Source organism: Prionailurus bengalensis, chromosome B2, assembly GCF_016509475.1.
Source record: "Prionailurus bengalensis isolate Pbe53 chromosome B2, Fcat_Pben_1.1_paternal_pri, whole genome shotgun sequence".
Lineage (NCBI taxonomy): Eukaryota > Metazoa > Chordata > Mammalia > Carnivora > Felidae > Prionailurus > Prionailurus bengalensis.
In genome coordinates, this window is record NC_057349.1 from 35,707,743 (window position 1) to 35,728,801 (window position 21,059).

General features: G+C 51.0%; 1 protein-coding gene across 2 annotated transcripts in view; it reads right to left on the bottom strand.

The window, feature by feature from the left end:
• The window catches only part of MDGA1 (MAM domain containing glycosylphosphatidylinositol anchor 1), a 61,334-nt gene that overhangs the window by 24,573 nt on the left and 15,702 nt on the right, over positions 1 to 21,059 (bottom strand). For both annotated transcript variants that reach the window (XM_043591293.1, XM_043591292.1), the window contains exons 2-3: positions 5,585 to 5,724; positions 906 to 1,080 (exon numbers count right to left, since the gene is read on the bottom strand). In XM_043591293.1, the coding sequence (XP_043447228.1) occupies positions 906 to 1,080; positions 5,585 to 5,724 (315 nt within the window). The remainder of the gene's footprint in view (positions 1 to 905; positions 1,081 to 5,584; positions 5,725 to 21,059) is intronic.

A 21,059-nucleotide genomic window follows, 5' to 3' on the forward strand; every position in this document is an offset into this window, starting at 1 on the left:
ATGGGAGACAGAAGGGTCTAAGGTTCCAGTGGTCACCACTTGGGGGTCTCACCGGGGGTGTGAGGCATAGTTAATGGGTAGAATCATTGCAGAAATTAAGATGGTGCCAGAGAGGCCCCTTGGGTTGGCTCTACGGTTTCTGGGTACCTAGGATCAGCCTGGGTGAGCACAGAGGCAGGTGGCAAGCAGTAAAATAGCCTCTTGGGGTTAATGGGGTATCTCCATGGAAGGTAGGTAGGGACTAGGGGCTTCTCATTCAACCAGCGGCAAGGACTGAGGGGTGCTTGGTTATGTAGGTGGTGGGGGTAGGGAAGATTCAGAGGTACCCTTGGGACAAAAGCAGAGATATGAGGTCCTGTGGGAAGGGCACTGGACCAGAGTCAAGAGCACCTTTGCAGGTGAACAAGTCACAAACACAAACCCTTGGTACCTCATATCATCTGTGAAAAAGAGTATAATCCAAACTGTCCTGCCCTCCCTGACCACTTTTTTTTTTTTTAAGTTTATTTATTTTGAGGGCAAGAGAGGGAGGGAAGGGTACAGGGAGCGACAGAGAGAATCCCAAGCGGGCTCTGCGCTGACAGCCACACAAGGCTTGAACTCACCAACAGTGAGATCATGACCTGAGCCCAAACCAAGAGTTGGAGGCTTAGCCGACTGAGCCACCCAGAGGCCCCTCCCTGACCACTTTAGAGGGTCGTTGCAAGGTTCATACAGATTACAGACGGATATGTGTGAATCGTATAGGATGATACGAGGAACAGCAGATATGCCCCTCTAGTCCGGGAGAGATAAGAAGGTCTCTACTGTCTTCTTCCATGGAGCTATTGCTTCTTCAGCCTCCTTTCCACCCGCCTCCTTCTTCCCAGGCTGAGCACGCGGGGGCACCCACGGCGCCAACTCACACTGCACATCCACACGAATAGACTTGATGGCGGGCACGCCCACGCCGTTCTCAGCCTTGCAGTAGTAGCGGCCGCCCTGTGTGCGTGCGATGCGCTCGATGCGCAGCGTCTCGTTGAACACTGACGTCTCCTGGAACTTGTCGGATGCGCTGCCCGCAGTCTTGGTCCAGCGCACCTGGACCGGCAGGGTGGGACACAGTCAGACTTGGCAGTGAGGGTGCGGGGGACGCACCCGGGCCTGGGAAACTAACCCAGACAGACTCCCAGGGATACACAGATGGGGTAGGACACCTCAGGGAAGAGCCTGGGAAATCTGGGGTCGGATGGAGGAGGCTTTAAATAGGCTGTGTAGTGCAGTGGTTAAGAGCATGGGTTTGGGCAAATTACCCAACCTTTCCTGCCTTCCTTTCTTCATTGGTAAAATAGAGAACATTATGCTCTCCTAAGGTTACTGGGAGGATTACATGTGCCTTAGTGCCTTAGTGCCTGTAAGACTAAGAATTTGGTAAAATTTTTAGTAGCTTTGGGTAGGCTATTCCTCTCTCAGCTTCAGATTTTTCATCTGTGAAAGAGGTCTCTGAGGTAGCCAGCCTCCAAGATGGCCCCAGTGATCCCTGCCTCTAGTCCTTTTCTGTGGTGCCCTCCCACTTTGTACCAGGGCTGGTCTGTGTGACCAATATAACACAGCAGGCATGATGCTATGTCACTTCCAAGACCAGGTTATAAAAGACTGTGACTTCCATCTTGGGGAAAGCCATCTGGCTGTCACGAGCAGCCCTGTGCAGGGGTCCACAGGGAAATAATGGCAACCTCAGGTCAAGAGCCACAGGAGTTAGCTTGCAAGTGGGTCCTCCAGCCCCAGTCAGTTCTCAAATGACTGCAGCCTCCTGAGGTACCCTGAGCCAGAACTGGCCAGCTAAGCTGCTCCTGGATTCTGGTCCCACAGGAACTATGAGACACTAAGTGTCTATTGTTTTAAGTCCCTGAATTTTAGAGCATTTGTTATGCAGCAATAGATAACTGTAACTATCATATAGCATAATACTCACTTTGCAGAGTCATTGTGAGGTAGCCCCTGGCCCATATTAGTCATTCAACAAATTCCTATTATTATCAACATAGCCCTAAATTGTGGGAAACTATTGAGGATCACACAAGAAACTGGAGCTACTCCTCAGGGTACCAGACGTTTAAGAAAAATTGATCGGTTCCAGATGATTGAGTCTTGAGGACTGGGGGATGGGGTAGGGAAGTTTCCATCTTAAAGTTGGGGAGAATTGCTTATTACTGAGACAGGGCAAGGTGCCTGTCGCTGGTGAATAGGTCAGGCCATAGGCCACAAAAACAGCAAGGCTCAGGAGAAGTGGGTGAAGGGCAACCTTCTCATTCAGAGAAGCTTCACTGCAGGCCTCATTGTTGCTACTGTCATCCCCCCACCACCCTCCACTTTTCCCTCAGGGACCTAGAGGGGACAAAACCTGCAGAAGGCTATAGGCAATTTCAGGCAATTCATACTTAGGTCAGAGGGTGCTTTGGAGAAAAACCAAGGCCATGAGAATATCTTTTCTTTTACATTTGACATTTTGCAGTTTTACTGTGTTTATCTAGATGGGATGTGTTTAGAAACTGCTTTGGATTTGCTTTGTTTTATCCACCTGAGGGTTTGTACCTTTCTTCAGGTCAGCACAATTCTCAGTCTTTACCTCCTCGAATGTTGTCTTCTCTCAGTTTTTTCTAGTCTGTCCTTCCAGAATGCCTACATTTATGTTGGAGCTTGTCATTCTATTCTCCATGCCTCCCAGCTTCCTTTCCACATTTTCATCTCTTTGTCTCCTCCAGACCACACTGTAGTTGATTTCCCTGGATCTATCATCCAATTCGCTAATTTTCTCTTTAGCTATCTCTATGCACAGAGGCCAAGTTTTTAAAAAGACTGTGTTATTTTTAGCTCTAGGATTTCTATTTGTTTTTTTCCCCCATATCTAACTGATTGGGTTGTATAATCTCTTGTCTTGTGGATTATATTCCTTTCATTATCTCTTGAAACACTTTAATCATATTTATTTTAAAGATCCTTTCAGATTGTTCTATTATCTCTGTTTCCTCAGATGTGGATTGCTCAATTTTTTTTTTGGGGGGGGTCTATGGATTGGCTCTCCTGGCAGTGTATTTTCAAATGTGTTTGGAAACTTTACTCCACAGGCTTGCATTTCATGGGAGTTTTCTTCCACAGAAGTCCCACTTAGGCCCTCACAGGCCTGTCTGTGGTATAGCTTTTATGGTTCCCAATGCCCAAGACACATAGGTTCACAGGTTCCAACTAGTTTTTATACTAATTTCTCAGCTTAGGGTTTCCTCACCACTTGGATAGTGCAAGACACAGACAGCCTAAGGGTTGTGCTCCTTTGTAGGTGACTCTGTTTATACCCATGCCCTGAAGCAGAATCTGATCCCTGCTGTGACTCTAGGATGTGGGACAGAGCTCTTCTGGTCCCCATTCACAGGTGATGCCCTTGTCCAGCTTCCTGCTTTAGGTAGAGAGTCTAGGTCTAACCTCCAAGCATAGATGGACCTGTGGCCTCAACTCATATCCCCCATGTGTGTGTTAATACTACCAGCCCTGAGGTGAGTACACAGTCCAAGCCCCTCCAAGGAGTTCTTCACCTTCTGCTCACTGCCATTGCTATAGATCCTTCATTTTGGCCCTCAAGATTCCCTCTCTGCTGCTACTTGTTTGGAGTGGGGAATTCCATGCCCACTCAGCCCCCCATCCTGACCTCAAAGTGGGCCATGAGATGCTGCTTCCCTGTTCCCCTATTAGATTGGATGCTCCATGACAACATAACTGTAACTGTATCTTTAGGACCCCTCACAGTGCTGGGCACATAGCAGGTGCTCCATAAATATTTGTTGTAATGAACTGAGCAAACAAGGAGGTAGACGGCATTTCAGTAGAAGGGAGCAGAAGTGGCTAACGCAGGAATGAACAGAGTGTACTTGGGCAAGTGTGACTGGAGCACAGGGTGTGAGGAGGATGGCAGTGGAGGTCAGACAGGCAGAAAGGCAGGTGGGGCCAGCCTATGGGAGGTCTTCACTTCCACCCCTAGCAGCCTGAAATGGGTCTGGTAGGTAATAGGTAAACCATCGAAGGTGTCTGAGCTGGGGAGTGATAGGACAGAGCAGGTTTGAAGATGATGATTCTGGGAATGGGGTACAGAAGCAGAAGCATGGGGATCCAGTTAGTCTATTGCAGTGGTCCAAGGGATAGGACTGAAGGTCTGGCCTCCAGAGGTAATGAGGAATAGAAGCAGAAGACCCATGCGGGAGACATAAAAACAGAGGCCTCAGAGGCTGGCTAGATGTGGGGAATGAGAAGGCAGAGTCAAATATTAGCCCAAGGATTTGAGCCTAGGTAGCAGGAGGAACAATGAAATCATGGATGGAAGTAGGAAAAAGAGTGTGTGCACGCACAGCCACAGACACAAACGACTCAAAATGCGATGCACAAGGGGACACACGCAGATGGCCAGTGCAGCCTTAGGGAGAGATGGCCCAGCTGCCTCCCTGGCATTAGGGAGGACCATCCCGATGTCACACCTGATACAAACACCAACCTGGAGGCTGGCAGCATTGTTGTCACTTCTAAACAAAACTTTGAGAAGAAGCGAGCAGTGATAATGGTTTTAGGTTGAGTCTTTAGGGGTCTCCTTGTCCATCTGCTGGTCTCAAGGCCAAACCCATCAAAGCCATCCCTCTTCCCAAGATTATCCCAAAAAACTATTTTGCATTTCACTGTCCTCCCTAGGATCCAATGAAAAATTTTCTGCTGCTCTTAAATGCCACGGCAGCTCACCAGCAAATTCCATCATTCCTCCAGCCCGGCTCCTGCCTCTTGCCACCAGCTTCGGTGAGAACTGGCCAACGCTTCTGACGGAACCGTATACGTGGTCTGTGACAAAATTTACCTGGCTTCTGGTAAATTTACTCATCTTTTGCTGCTTTCTAATTGCTTTCAGGCTTTTACAATCAAGAATGTGGGGCTTGCCTACCTGAAGCCTCCTGAAGGAGAGAATGTATTATATGTTGTTGGTAACTCCTGAAGCCCCCAACCCAAAGATGGACACACTGGGAGGAGGTGCGCTAAAGCTACAGCGGACCCTGGTTCTGGATTCGAATTCTGCTTCCACCCTCACAGGAGCTGTGTGATCTTGGGAGTTTACTCAACCTCCCTGAGCCTTGATTTCCTCAGCTGTGAAGTGGATGCCCTAATGTCTTCCTCACAGCATGGTCGTGAGGCTCCAACAAGAAAACACTGGAAGAAGTACCTAGCACAGTGTTGGCACGTGGTCTTCCCTCAAACGGAGGTTGAAGGTGCGTGTGAGGAAGCGTCTGCACAACAGATACAATGGGAATGAAGTAGAATTCAACAACTGACATTGAATTATTCCCTCAGTCGTCGATGTTTTCAGGTGAATAAGCTCACAGACTCCAGCCCTTCCCTACCGCGTTCATTTTCCAGCTATTTCCTAGCCCCAGCCTTCTGTGTTGGGTTTACTGGCCAACATCCACTTCTTACCCCCAGCTCCTGCTGCCTCTTCTCTAGCTCTGGGCCCAGAGTGGGGTGCGGAGTGAGGAGGTAAGGGCAGGGGAGGCACATGCGAGGCCAGGGTGGGGCTTACCTGGGGCCGAGGGTGCCCGGTGACAAGGCACTGCAGCACGAGGGTGTCCCCCTCCCGGATGGTGTAGACACGCTCACTGATGTTGTCCTCCTTCACCACACATGCCTGGCCCGCGTGGACGATTTGAGCCTGGGCGGGAGCTGGCGGGAGAGGGGGCAGGTTTAGGTAAGAGGCACCAAGGCCAGCGGGGGTCTAAGGCTCCCTCCTCTGAGTGTGTTAGGGGGGAGATGTCAGCCCAGAGCTCCCCAGGCCATTCCTTAGAGGCCTGACCTATGGAGCTCTGGAAAGAATACTCCCAGGGTCCCAGGCTAGGCCCAGAAAGGTCAAGGACTCAGGAAAGGGGCAGTTCCTCCTCATCCCATCCTCCTTGCAAGAGTTCTGTGTTTTCAGTGAGCTGATGAGTATGAAGGGCTCAGTAATCCATACAGATGGGTCATCTCTCCGTGAGCATCGCTGTCTTAGCAGCCTCTGTAGCAGAGACTGCTGGCGCTCCCCCAGGTCCCCATACCTGCCGGGTACATCCATCCCCCAGCTGCTAGGCACATACAGCTCACCTTCCCCTGGGAACTGTCCTTCACCAGTGGGAGCTGCCTGAGCCAGAAATGCCTGGGAGCTCTCCCCTTCCCCTAGTGCATATGCACATAGTCCAATGGCTGACAGATCCCCGTCTCCTGGTGGGATGACTATGGTGCCATTTGCACTCCAGAGCCCCCCTGGGAATAGGTTGAGGCTAAAACAACTGAACCACATTTCTGTCTGTCTGCTTCCCCATCCAGTTTCTCCTGAGAGCACTTTCCCAGCAAATCACTTGCCTGAACTATACCCCATCAACCATCCAGCCTTTACTTTTAGAGAGCTTAACTAACATATTTCCCAGCCCCACAGACTGCTCACTGCCCTCACCCAAAGGCCTGTTACTGTTCCCCCATTGCTCCTTGAGCAGGCCAACCTCTTCTTCTAGGGACAGAAGCTCTCTCCAGGGGCCTGGAAGCCTCCAAAAGACTGGCTCCTTCCTGGCCTTTCTCACATGACCAGGGCTGGGGGACCAGGGCTAGGATGTGGCTGGGACACCCAAAGGGAAAATGACTGGATTGGGAAAGTACACAGTCCCTCCCTAAGTGTCTAGCCCCTAGCCCAGCAATGTTTGGGCTTGGAAAAGGAGAGCAAGACCCCCTGAGTTCCTACCTGTCTGCTCTCAGCTGAGGGTAGAGAAAATGGAGGTAGGAAGGCTAATCCGGGGCACAAGGGGGTGAAAACAGAGTCCTTGCCCTAAAGAGGTGTACAAAGATGCGATAAAGCCTGTGCATAAGATGTGTAACTTCCTCCAGGAATCATCCCATGATTGACCTGCACCCTCCCTCCTTCTGTATCCATGACTGTCCCAGTACAACAACAAAGCATCAATCTGTGTGTCTGCCAGATTCAGGATTCTTGTCTTTCTGCCTACCCAACCATGAGTTTCACCTTGATGTTCCCAGTGAATGTTGGGTGAATGAATTTACAAGAACATCCCATGGCAATGTGTCTAAGCATTGTAAGAGAGGTGGAGAGGGCCCAGAAGGTCAGAGGAGAGAGAGAGAGCACTGTCTGCTAGAGAAAGAATCACAGAAGAGATAGCCTTCTAACCAGGCCTCAGAGAACAAGGGACTTTGTGCAGGTTGACCGGGCAGAGTCCCGTCTAATACGTATTACCTGGAGTAAATCCTTAGTGGTCTTTGGACCTTTATTTTCTCATCTCTGAAACAGAGAGAATGCTGCCAGGCCTGAGAACTCACAGGGGTGGGTGTGACAGTAACACAGGCAAAATGACAAGTGCTTAGGAGACCCCTAATGTGTTCTAGAGCTGCCGCAAGTAGACCTCAACAGAACCTCTCCAACCAAATCCACCGGGGCAGTCAGGAACTAATTACAGAGGTGGGTCCACAGAGGCAGCCCAGCTGTAGGTCAAGAAGCTTGTGGGGCAGCAACAGGGAGCAACCCAGGGCCATGTTTAACCAGGAGAGTCTCTGCAAACAGCAGCGGCTCCTGCAAACAGTGGCAACTGCCAAGAACCCAGAGTCTGAGTGTCCAGACAACCTTCTGGACCACCGGGCTGCCACAGAAAAATGAACCTAGGCTAGTCGTCAGGGGATAAGCTACGCAACCTTGGGCAAGTCAGACCTCCTGGGCCTCAGTTTCCCCACCTATATAGCACGGGAGTGGGTTTAGATGACCTCTGAGATCCCTTTCAACTCACACTTTCTATGAATTTTATAATCAGCGCATAGTCCATATAGAAGACGCACCCTAGAGTCTGGGGAATGGGTCTGAAACTGTCACCCACACACCTCCCTGCAATGCAAATGCAGGCACATCACCACACCATGGAAGAGAGAGCCATCTGTGGCCAAGGTCCCCAGCAATCTCGTCAGGAAATGACCCACCAATGCAGGACGCGCATGCCAGTTGCTGATAAGACCAGAAGGTCACGTGGATGTCTATAAGAAGCCTGGGGTGCCTCTCAACAAGGAAGACATTGATTTAACAGGCTCCAGTGGAAGATAAGCTGGAATCCTGGACACTGTTGTGCCAGGCAGTGTTGTCACAACAGAAGGTTTGGTGACTGATAAGGAATATTGAAAAGGAGCTGGAGAGCCACACTTTCTCAGGGTCTGGACAGCACAGGCCAGGAAAAAACGGGGCCTGGCCAGCAGACAGAAGGCCTCTGGCCACCTGACAAGTTTCCTCACTGGAGATGGGGCATCATGGATGATGACATCATGAAGATTACCCAACTCCCTTTGATGACATTGACTCTTAAGAACATCAAACTCTAAAATGATGGAACCACTTTGGAAGAGAATTTGGCAGTACTTACTCAAGCTGTTCAAGGGTACACCCCATGACACAGCAATCCCACTCCTGGGTTGTACCCAGTAGAAACGAGTGCTTATAACAACCAAACAATAGGGGCGCCTGGGTGGCTCAGTCAGTTGAGCATCCAACTTCGGCTCGGGTCATGACCTTGCAGTTTGTGGGTTCGAGCCCCACGTCAGGCTCTGTGCTGATAGCTTGGAGTCTGGAGCCTGCTTTGGGTTCTGTGTCTCCCTCTCTCTCTGTCCCTCCCCTGCTCATGCTCTGTCAACAATAAATAAATATTAAAAAATTTTTTTAAAAATAACAGTCAAACAATAGGTCCAAGAATATTCATAGCAGCTTTCTTCATTATAGCTAAACACAAGAAACAGCCCATGTGTCCATCAAGACTAGCATGGATAAGTCAATTCTGGTATAATCATACAATGCAATATTACACTAAAAAAAAAAAAAAAACCACTGATAGACACAACGTCATTGTTGAATCTCACATGCACAATTTGAGTGGAGGAACTCAGAGACGAAAGAGTAAAGAGTATGTGGTTTCATGTATCTGCAATTCAAAACTGGAAAAAACCCATCTTAAAGCAACAGAGATCTAAACAGTAGTTGCCCTTGGGTAGGGATAGGGATTATTAACCGGGACAGGCACAAAAGACGTTTCTGGGGAGAAGATGAGATCCCATCTGGTGGGATGGAAATGTCTACATCTTAATCTGGGTGGTGGTTATAGGAGTGGATAGAGATGTAAAAATGTGTCAGGTTATTTGCTTAAGGTTTTACTGTACCTCAGTTATACTTCAGTTTTAAAAAACTGCCCACTGAGATCACCCAGTTCCTTCTGTTGACACTAACCATTACCCTACCCACTCCCTTCACTCTGACTCCTTGATGAGCTGCCTCCCACGGCTGACTTCTTCACAGTGCAGATTTTCCCTCTGGAGCAAGTGATGCCCAGGCCCCCTTGGCCTTGACATTTCAATCTCCCCATCACCTCCCACTGAGCTTTGTTAACATGAATCGGCCTCTCTGACTCTGGTCACCTCTGGAGTGGCTACAACTGTGATCTGGACCCTGAGCCAACAGAGTCCCCACCAACCCACGGGCCCCTAATGGGACTCTGTCCCACTTAACCTCCCACTCCACACACCCCAGGAAGGCACCACCAGCAGTAGCATCTTCGGTTCCAAAGGCAACTAGGCCAGGGCCTGTGTCAAGAGGCACCATGACATCATAATCCCTGCATTCAATCTGTCAAACAACAAATGCTCCGAGCGGGGGCTGCCGTGCTGGGTGCTGGAGAGACTGTCATGAAAAGCAAACAATGAAAAGAGCATTGTTGGGGAGACAGATAGCACATAAGGGAACAGAAATGAACAGGGTGGTTTCAGAGTGTTGTAAGTGCTAAGACTACTCTAGAGCAGGGGATGCGTCACGGAACAGTGACAGCAGAGGAGAGACATGGTTTAGAGAAATGAGAAAAGCAGACAATCTGGGACTAATTCCTGGCTCTGCCATCCACTAGCTGAGTGACATTAAGCAAATTACTTAACCTCTCTGAGCCTCAGCCTCTTCATTCATAAAATGGGAACAAAAATGCCTTCTTCCAGGGCCGGTGTGAGGGTTTAATACAAGACCTGTAAAACATCTGGCCAAAGAAGACGTGCTCTCCCAATAAATGACAGTTCCTGGGGCGCCTGGATGGCTCAGTTGGTTGAGTTCCTGACTCTGGATTTTGGTTCAGGTCATGATGTCACAGTCGTGGGATCGAACCCCACATTGGGCTAATGCTGGGCATGCAGCCTACCTAAGATTCTCTCTCCCTTCCCTCTCTGCCCCTTCCCCACTCCCTCCCTCTTAAAAATAATAATAATAGGGGGTCCTGGGTGGTTCAGTCGGTTGAGCGTCCCACGTCGGCTCAGGTCAGGATCTCACAGTTTGTGAGTTCGAGCCCCGCGTCAGGCTCTGTGCTGACAGCTCAGAGCCTGGAGCCTGTGTCAGATTCTGTGTCTCCCTCTCTCTGTCCCTTCCCCGCTCATGCTCTGTCTCTCTCTGTCTCTCAAAAATGAATAAACGTCAAAAAATTGTTTTAATAAAAAATAAATAAATAAATGACAGTTCCTGAGATGATTAAATGGGGACAAGAGATGGGGACAGGAGACCACCCTCTGTGGCTCCCTCTATATCCCAGCACGGAGACACTGAAAACAGACATAAAGCCGACAGGGATGTTTCACGAATATGTTAAAATTCATGTTGTGGGCTGTGCATGGCTTCAGAGGAGCTGGGAGCAAGGGGAGGGATGGGACCCCTCTGAGCATCCCTCTTAGCATCCAGCATGTCTAGCTCTCGGCAAGTTACTTTGTGACTTTAGCAAGTTACTTAAGCCTCGATTTTCTCATTTGTCAAACGGGGTTGTTGTGAGGAATACATCAGTAACGCACACAAAGTGTTTAAAACAGTGTCTGGCACACAGTAAACCATCCACACATGTTGGCATCATTATTCTAGAAATGATCCTGCACTCCTTTCAAGAATCCACCTCCCTGGGGGCCTGCAAGCCCTCTGCACAAGAGGACCCTGCCTTATCGGCCACAGATGGTGAGGAGTGATACATTCCTGCGGTCCACTGTGTCTATTTCCAAGCTCCTCACCTCGTTCAGAGAGGCAGAAAGAGCAAGTCCTATTTAGCCTCTTTCGGCAGAGAAGAAAACCGAGGCCCAGAGAAGAAAATGCCCCGTCCGCGTCACTCACTGACACGGGACAGGAGCGGAGCTGGGACTTGAACCCAGGCCTTTTACCTGCTAGCTTGGCACTCCATTCACTGTCCCAGTCCTCCACGGACTCCCCTACCCCCGCCTTGTGTCACCAGGGAGCCTGTCGCAGCACAGAACCACCAGCCCTGACTCTTCAGGGACGGGCCTCAGAGTTTGTATTTGTAACAAGCTTCTTGGAAATTCGGGAGGCTGGATTTGATCCCCTCTGCTTGACACCACATGGGTAGAAAATAGGGCGGGATTTTGGAAACAAGTATGTTTCCCTGCCTCTTGTCTATGAGACTTTTCCTATTTCACTCTCCTGAGCTCTAGCCACAAACCCCCGTGGAAAAGGAAAATGGTGTCTCCCAAGCTGTGTGCCGTAAGGTGTTGATCGATAGTCCTCTGCGGAGTAAGTGTGCTGATGCTGTGTCTTCTCTCCTTCCCAGAGTGTGTCGGCACCCAAGTGTGTATTATTAAAGGCTCTGAAAAGTCCTGCAGTAAACACACCTATGTAACTTGGCGTAAGCCGGTGCCTTCCAACTAAATTTGACCGTGTAAGTGCTTTCTTCACAGAGGATCTCTTCGTGTCGTGACAGCTAGAAGCGTTGTGTGAAACTAGTGGAGAAATGTTGATCCAAAGGTCAGCATAAAACTCATGGCCATGGAGACAAATAACATGGCCTTCCCCAGCCTGTGTCCGAGAACAGCCAAGCCAGCATGAGAGATGTTCCCCACCGGGCAACATCGTCAGGAGTTCAGCTGAGGCAGAAATAGTGAGTCCCTGGTAGAGTGCTTCTGGCCTATCTGCATACTCCTTTCCGCTAAAAAAAAAAAACAAAAAAACAAAAAAACAAAAAAAAAAACACAGACCCCAAATTCCAGGTGAGGGGCGGGTAGGGACAGCCAGCACCCAGCAGGCCCAGGGGGGAAGCCACAAACTCTCAAGGACTCATGTTAAGACGAATTCCAACTTGCCCACTGGGCTCTGGAAGAGAATTCTCACCGGAACCTGGAAGGGAAATTTCATCAAGGACCTCATCCCTCATCAGAGAATTTCTTCCCCGGCACTAGCCAGGGTACAGAGGGTGCTATCAAATGCACAAGGATGAAGACGGTAAGACGTAGAGCCATATAAAGCAGGCAGATAGCACAATGAATAGGAAAACCTTAATAAATTATTTTTTTTAAGCAATCTCTAGCACCCAATGTGGGGCTCGAACTCGTGACCCCAAGATCTGGAGCTACACACTCTTCTGACTGAGCCAGCCACGTGCCCCTGGAAAACCTTAATTTAAAGCTCCATCAGCTTTCCTTCAGGTTTCCTACCCCACATTTAGAAAGGTTAGTCATTAAAAAAAAAAAAACAAAACATTAATCATAGTCAGGTATGGGCTGCTGTCGTGCTTTCTGCCCCTGACTCTTTCAGGGAAAGTGTGTGTCTGCAGGAGGCCTGGGACACTTGCAGAGGAGTTGGGGACGAGAGAAAGGAAGCAGGCTGCAGACTTCCCAGCCTGGCGTTGGTTCTCTCCGCCCAGTTACCAGCGGACAGGGTGAATGCCATCATCCTAACAGCCTCCCACAGCACCACTGAGTGCTCTGGGCCAGGCAATACGGAATCAGGATCTGCGCTCTGGTCCTTCCTTCTATCAGACCGTCAACGCATCTTTATGGATACGAGGTGCTGAGCTTGGTGCCAGGGAGAACTAGGGACGCGTACAGAGGCTCAGCAAGGTTAAGTACGTTGTTCAAGGATGCCCTGCTGATTTAGAGTCTGGTTCTCTGACTCTTATGCCAAGCCCCATGCATTTCCAGGTCCTAAGTGCCTGACACAGTGCTGAGGACTTAGGGCTCAGGGTGCAGGGCACAGTCTCCAAGTCGCTACCTGGGCCAGTCCCAGGCAGCATCCTTGGAAGCTATCCTTCCCTCGCCCTCCCAGCTCCTGGTATGCACATGTTTATTGATCCTTTTATACATGTAATGCAAATGGACACTTAATAATTTAGCAGAGTTAACAGTGCTGAAATATTAACAGGTTTTTCTCTTTTAATTAGCCGCTCAAAGAATGGTGGCCAGGGTCTTGGAGGAGGCTCTCGGGGCAGGGCACCTGGCCAGCTCGGCCTGGGCATCCTTCTGCCCGGGACAATGCTCTGTACCTCTTCAGCAGACCATGGGCCATCAAACATGGACCTCTTGGGAAAATTAGCCCTTCTGTGCTCTCCACAGCAGGGCTTTGCCCTGCCCTCCCCTTAGCCCTGGCTGTCTGTGGAGCAGGCTAATACCTGTCCTCTGTTCCCCATCCAGAATGAACCAGGTGACCTCAGGAGCACTCCAAGTCTAAGGGAGGCTCCAGTTCTATGCTGGGAAAACCAGTCTGAAACAGTCTCTCCCATCCCGCCCCATCTCCTCTGGCCTCACCTTAATGCTGGTCACCTTGAGGGGAAGCACCGTCACACTCTGGTCATTCTCTCGGGCCATTAGACCTCAGTGCAAGCTGATTCCCTCGCCACCCTCCCTCTCGTTCCTTGCCTCCCAGCGCTTCAAAGACACACACATTGCCTGTTTATTTGCCATCGATTCATTGATTTGTTCTGCCGTATTTCCTGAGCACCTATTGTGTGAAATGTCCTGCCCTGGCACCGGACAGAATCAGAGCCGAACCAGGCAGAGCCATCCTCAGTGAGGAACTTCTTCTGTCTTCGCTCTGCGGCAGACCACATTAGAGTCTGCTCCCCACCGCAAGCTCTTTTTTTGCTCATCAGAACCAAACCCGTATGCAGCCGACCTCCTCTCTGACCACAAAAATCTCTGCCCGACCCGAGCGTATCTGTCTCTGACCTCCAAGTACAAGGTGCTGTCACTGAATACGAGAGCAGCCATCGCAGGAAGGATCAGCACACAGGCTGCTGCCCTATCACCACGGCTGAGCATGAAAAGTCTGCTTCCGTGGTCAGAGGCAGTGCTTGACACTACTTGCAGGGCCTGTTTCCATCTTCAGGGGCCAATACTGGGGGTGGGGTCTCGTGCCATTGGCACAGCCTGGTGCCCTTGACACACTTCCTCTGCTGGAAGTGGTGGCCAGTCGACCTGTGCCCCGGGCCCAGAGAACGTTCAGCACCCTTGCACCTATATCCTGGCCTCATGAGAAGGCACATAGTTGTTGAGAGGGCCAGGTTATCCTCCTGGACTCTTCATTGTGCATCAACAGAAGTGTGATAGGCACACCACTTAGGGAACTCTGGGATGTCGGGACAGGCCATGGGGAAAGCCCCCTAAACTGGGATTCTGAGGTCCCTGAGGGTAGCTATAAGGGATGTTCTCCCTGGGTCACAGGAGACCAGGATCAAAACTCTCAACAGTGAGGGGACCTAGGGCAACTCTAAGCAGTGAAGGCAGGATGCTCAGGGAAGAGAGGAGAAAGGCACATGCCCTAAATCTGGCTCTGCTTGATCTGAGGCTGTAAATGTAAGCCTGGGGGGCTGCCCGGATGGTGTGGTATGAGGAGCCGAAGGCAGGACTCCATCTCTCATCTAATTACTATAAGAAACAGAAGCCTCAATTTCTTCGATCTGCAAATGGAGAAAATACATCTCAGGCACTAGGGGAGATAACTTCTGGGTTGCAAGAATTAAATGAGAAAACGTACATTGGGTCCATAACACAATGACTAGTATCTAGTAGGTACTAACAAATGCTAGTCCCTTTTCCATTTGATAATATAGCCCGAGACTCTTCGGGAACCTGCTCAAAAGGCCTGCGAAAAGAAAATGTAAAACTGGATGAAGAGGTCTACTTTAGGGAGAATGCCAAGAGCCCTGATCTCAAGAGATAAGAACAGCGAGGTGGGCTAACGGAGGTAATCATGGGAAGGAAAGATCTCCCCAAGAGAACATACAGGACGACGGTGGGAGAGAGCGTCTGCCACCCATCAGGGCAGAGAATGGCTTCTAGAACCCAGGACCTCAGCTGCCGGGCCCAGGGATGTGTGGCCCAGGGACACGGGGTCACTCGTGTTAATTCTCCTGCTTGAGTCCCAGCTACCCAGCCCTGCCAAGCTCTGCCAGTCCTGGGGACCCCATCACTGTCGCTCACTTGGCTCCCCACCTTGGCAGGAGACCAGACACTAGATATGACCAGGCCCCCACACCTATTGACCCAAACCCATGGAAGGATCCAAACCTACTGGAGTAGACATAGCCCGGGGCATGGGGTTCTTATCCAGGCCATTGCAGTAATTGCTGTGTGGCCTGGGACAAATCGTTAACCCTCTAGTCTAGAGCCTCAGTCTCCTGACTATAAAATGGGCATAAGCGCGCTCTCTATTGTGAGTGTGAAATATGGTAAGAATGCCATCCGCCAAGCACAGTGCATGCTGCCTAGTAGACACTCAAGAATTATAGCTAGAAGGGAGCAAAATAAAACCAAACTCACAACTCAAGTGTGTCTGCCATGAGAAGCCCCTGGTCTGAGAGTTACAGCTTCCAATGTAGAGCCCAACAGCCCCCTGAGTGGCCCTGTCCCTAGGTGCACCGAGGCTCCAGTGCACCTGTGTTAGGTACAACACTGGGCCTGGGGCACATCCTGGGTGGGACCAGAGACACGCTGCCAGGTCTAGGCCCCCAACCCAGAACACAGAGCTTGGGCCAGTCCTAGGCCAGGCAATGGAAAGAGTTATGGCTTTGCTGAAGGACCCCCAAAGCCACACCTGACCCCCAAATGCAGAGGCCTCCTCTAAGCCCCACGGAGCTGAGACCCAACCTGGCAGCGCAGGGCACTGGTTGGGGCCTGGCCCACGCTGGCTGTGGGAGCCGATGGGAGAAGACAGGGTTAGGGCACTGAATTTGGGCTGAAATGGGTACCTGCGGATCCTGGGCCCACAGAAGGAATGGGATGGGGACAGGTGGGTGGGAATCCTATATAACAAACCCGCAAGAACTGTTTGGACGTTTTGCTACGGCACTTAACTTGACTAAACTCCCATTCTGCCATACGAAACAGAAGCCAATAATATTACCCTCACAGCGCCTTATTAACTGAGGTGACATATCAGCAAGCTCCATGTAAACTATGAAGTTCTGCACAGATCAGGTCTTATTGGGTGCTCAAAGACCCCAACGTGGCTTCAGGAAGTGAGAATTGGAAGTTAAGAAACAAGCCATAATGCACCTATTAAGCCAGTGAAAATAAATTAGGAGGATCAAATCCTTTGTGGCTGGGCTGTGTGCAAAGCTGGCTCAAACTCTTTGTCGCACGACCCGGCGGTGCAAAATGAGAACCATAAAACTGTTCCTATCCTATGACCTATTAGGCAATCTCACTTTGGGGAACAGGCCCCAAGGACATAATTTAAAAGGAAAAAGTAATTCACATAAGGATATTCACGGCAGAGCTATTTAGAAGAAGGGGAAATTGGCACCTGCCCAAACACTCCGCCACAGAGAGATGGTCACCAGGCTCCAGAGTATCGATGCAGGGGGTGCCCTGTAGCTATTAAAGTGACAGGTCCGAGGTCTCAGTCAATACCAGGAGACGTGTGTAGGAGATAAAGTCGGCCGACAAAGCAGAACAGACGACTGTTTACCGCTATGTAAAAATGTATTGACAGGTATGGGCAGGGAATTTAGAATGAATGGTTAATGTTTGATGGTCATTGGGTTCCTTTTTTTTCCCCTATGAAGTTGTTTAAGTGGGTAATAATAACAATAACAACCCTGAAAGCAAAATCAATCCTGTGGCTTAAGAGCAGGTGGGGCCTTAGACCCCAGGATGGGAAAGCAGGGGAGGGAAGGACAGTGTTTCTGGAGAGCCTACCACGGCCAGACAGCAGTCTGACCTGACTGCTTCAAATGTCTCACGGCCCCTCCAGGCTGGCCTTCACCCCAGCTCAGAGGGGGCAGGAAGATTAGCTCTGAGGTTTAAAAAGCAGGGAGCAGAGGGGCGCCTGGGTGGCGCAGTCGGTTAAGTGTCCGACTTCAGCCAGGTCACGATCTCGCGGTCCGTGAGTTCGAGCCCTGCATCGGGCTCTGGGCTGATGGCTCAGAGCCTGGAGCCTGTTTCCGATTCTGTGTCTCCCTCTCTTTCTGCCCCTCCCCCGTTCATGCTCTGTCTCTCTCTGTCCCAAAAAATAAATAAACGTTGAAAAAAAAATAAAAAAAAAAATCAGGGAGCAGAGATGTAAGGGCCTGATTCACTTTACGCCTCTCTCCACATCCAGTGACCTCAGGAGGACAGCACTTACTCCCCCCCCCCCCACAAGGACTCCAAAGTGGAAGAGCCATTCCTCATCCTCACCCCCATTAGTGAAAACACTCTGTCCCTTGCTGTCAGCGAGAAACAGTCCTCCCTGACTTCTCTCCTTCTCCCACACCCCACACCCAATCCATCAGCAAGCCCTCTCAGCTTGACCTTCAAAACTGATTCCCAACTCGAAGGGGCGGCTGGGTGGCTCAGTCCATTAAGCATCTGACTCTTGGTTTCGGCTCAGGTCATGATCTCATGGTTTCATGAGTTCAAGCCCCGTGTCAGTCTCTGCACTGTTGGTCCATGAGTTCTAGCCCTGTCTCGGAGCCTGCTTGGGATTCTCTCTCTCTCTCTCTCTCTCTCTCTCTCTCTCTCTCTCCCTCCCTCTCTCTGCCTCTCTCCCACTCACACTCTCTCTCAAAATGAATTTGAAAACAAAAAACTGATCCTAACTCTGACCCCTAAGATACCACTCTAGTTTAGCCATCACCACCTCCTGCCCCAATTACCATAGCAGCCTCCTGATAGGTCTGCTCTCCTTCCCTTGCCCGGTTCAGCCTGTTCTCTGCAAGAAGCCAGAGGGATCCCTTTACAACACTAAGGTCCCATCCTTCCTCTGCTTCCTCTCCTCTTCCCTACCATGACTTCCATCTCATGTGGAGTCAAAGCCAATGCCTTTTCAACAGGCTACCATGCCACCTTGTCATCTGCTCCCTTAGGTTCTACTACACTCCACGTTGTGGCCACACTGCTCTCTCTGCTGTTCTTCAAAGCAGGCCAAGCCCACTCCTGCCTCAGGGCCTTTGCACTTTGCAGCTCCTGCTGCCAGACTGCTCTTCCCCATATTTCCAGAACTCGCTCTCCCTTACCTCCTACAGCTCTTTCGAGAGAGAGAAGCCTTCCCTGACCACTCCATTTAAAACAGCATGCCTGCCCCCACTTTTACCATTTTCAATCCCTTTCCCTGCTGTGTTCTTCATAACACTCATCGACACCTTGCATATTAAACAGTCACTCATTTATTCTCTTTCTGTGTCCCTTTCAAAAGGCAAACACCCCTGGGAGGGAAAGCATGTGAAATCCCTGAAAAGGATGAACAACCTTCTTTTCCTTTTTTCCAAGAGTCAATTCAGGAAGCATAAAGTTTGGGAACATATTTTCTTTAGCACTGAGTACATTTATAAATCAAGAAATGCAATACCTGCCCCCCTGTTAAGTAGTTTCATTATTGTTTTTTTCTCCATCACTGAAGGGTTTCACTCCTTTTTTTGGCTAAAATTTTAGAAACCACGTAAGTGGCTTGCACCGTAGGATCTGATTATAATGCTGAGCCTCTGAACAACTTGTAAATGATTTGGAACCCAGTAGGTCGGGGGAGAAAAGTGAAGAACTTGGGGATGGGGGAGGCCAATTGGACCAGAGTTCAATCACAGCCAGAGACGGAAAAGTCATCGCTGTTAGGAAGCACCCAGGGGCTGAGGAGGTGGGGGGGGGGGCTGCCTCTTAGGAGGAAACTGAGGTCTGGAATAGGCAGTGGTGCAGTAAAGGGCTGGGTGCAAAACACACCTGTCTCCCCACCTACAAAGTGGCTGAAAGGGAACGTTGTTGCCATAAACTTCCAAGAGGAAGATGGGAGGAGGGCTGGAATTCTGCCACCCCTTCTCCTGGAACAGGGTCTCCGTCTTGCTCCCTCTTTCTCTGGATAATGCATCACATGCCTGTACACAGAGCCTCACATGCCACTTCCCTGGTGGCAGCCTCTGTGACTCACTAGCTTCCTGAGCCAGGCCCAGGCACTGGAAGCACCCACTTAGCAGGGCCTCCCCTGGACGGTCGCCGTCACTTACTCCCCTTGCGCCGGACACTGGCAAAGAATGGCTTTCGAGGGGCGCCTGGGTGGTACAGTCGGTTAAGGGTCGGGCTCCTGATCTCGGCTCAGGTCGTGAGTTCAAGCCCCGCATCGGGCTCTGCGCTGGTGGCACGAAGCCTGCTCGGGGTTGTGTCTCCCCTTCTCTCTGCCCCTCCCCTGCTCGTGCTCGTCCTCTCAAAAATAAATAAACACATTAAAAAAAAAAAAAAAAAAAGAATGGCTTCCCATGCGTTCCCACTCCCTCTTCACCACCGCCCCCTCAGGAAGGTGCTATTATAATGCCATCTTGTACATGGGGCACAGAGCACAACCTGCCCGGGATCGCACAGCCAGGGAGCGGCTGAGGCAGAACCTGAACCCAGATCTGTTTCAGAAGCCTCTGCTCCTTGAGGCCGCATGCTCCCACCTGAGAGAGATGATTATTCATCAGCTTTGGTATATTTAGTTGCTGGCTTCTGAAATTAGACCTTGGTGGTGTCATGGAGCCTGCCTGGCAAATCATGTGCAACAGCTGACCTCAGAGCTGCGAGTCGCTGACACCTGGGTGTGAAGAACGTCTCTGGTTACTCCCCTCCCTGCGGGCACTGACCCAAGAAGGAAGGAAAGCAGTGGAGGGGGGTGGCTGTAGGACCACTTGGCTGACCCTTCCCAGAATCCTTGTCTCCTGTTGCCATGGTGCCACCTCTGCAGAGGCCGGGGTCCTGGCGGTGAGGGTGAGGTGGGGCCAAAGGAAAGCTACCTGGAAGAAAAGGAGCTAGCCTGTTCACGGGGTCCCTCTGGAAAAGGGGGCTGCAGAGGCGTCAGTACTGAGACCCTGTCACCAGGGCCACCCTCAGGTGGAAGGGAGAAGTGATTCTCAGGAGGAAGTGAGAGAGACTGAGCAGAGATGGGGGGCGGGGTGACAGAAGTGTGTGGGAGAGGGGGAAACTGAGGCACACGAGGCGGCCTGGCACCTGCAAGGACTGGATGCTCAATAGTACTAGCCCAGTGCCCGGCAAACTGTAGGCACTTGATGAATGTCAGTCAGAGCTGTCATTATCGTAAGTGCTCAAAAGAGTCTTCCTGGGCAGGACAGCAGTGAGCCCCAGTTCGCTCAGACCAGGTTCGAAGCCTGAGCACTGCGCCAGGAAGATGCACTTGGGACTCCCGTGGAGAGGGGCTCTCCGCCCTGCACAGCAGCTTTTCCAAAGTCTCAGCTCCCCTCAGAGCCTGAGCGGCCCTGTTCCCGCAAGGCTGGCTGGGGGGGGGCTTCAGGAGAAGAATAGACCCTCCTGCCACTCAGCCCAGCTGGGGCCACTGTCCATGGGCCCGGCCCAGCCCCCATCCTGGCACGGGCGCAGCGGGTGAGCGCACGCCTGGCACAGGCCCCAGTGCCCGGGAGAGAGGCTCCGAGCAGGCGGCTTTGTATTTTGTGAAAACCAAATCCACAACTGAGCTCTCCAGCCAAGCAGGGCCTGCTGGGAAGGCTGGCGGGCCTCTCTTCCCGTCCCCCTGCTGGGGCCCACCCTCCCCTCCTCAGCCCCCACCCCAGGAACCATGGGGAGCACCAGCTGCCACCCCGGCTGGCATGGGGGGCTGAGGGGGATGGGCCCGGGCCCAGCGCTTAGTGAGCCAGGGTTCACCCCTCCCACCCTGACCCCCTTCCTGCCTAGAATAAATTGGAATACAAATCAGAAGGAAACGCTTTCCTCTGTTTGAACAAATTGCTATGGATTCCTCCCTGTCTCAGGTCAGGGCTCGCAATGGGGGATAT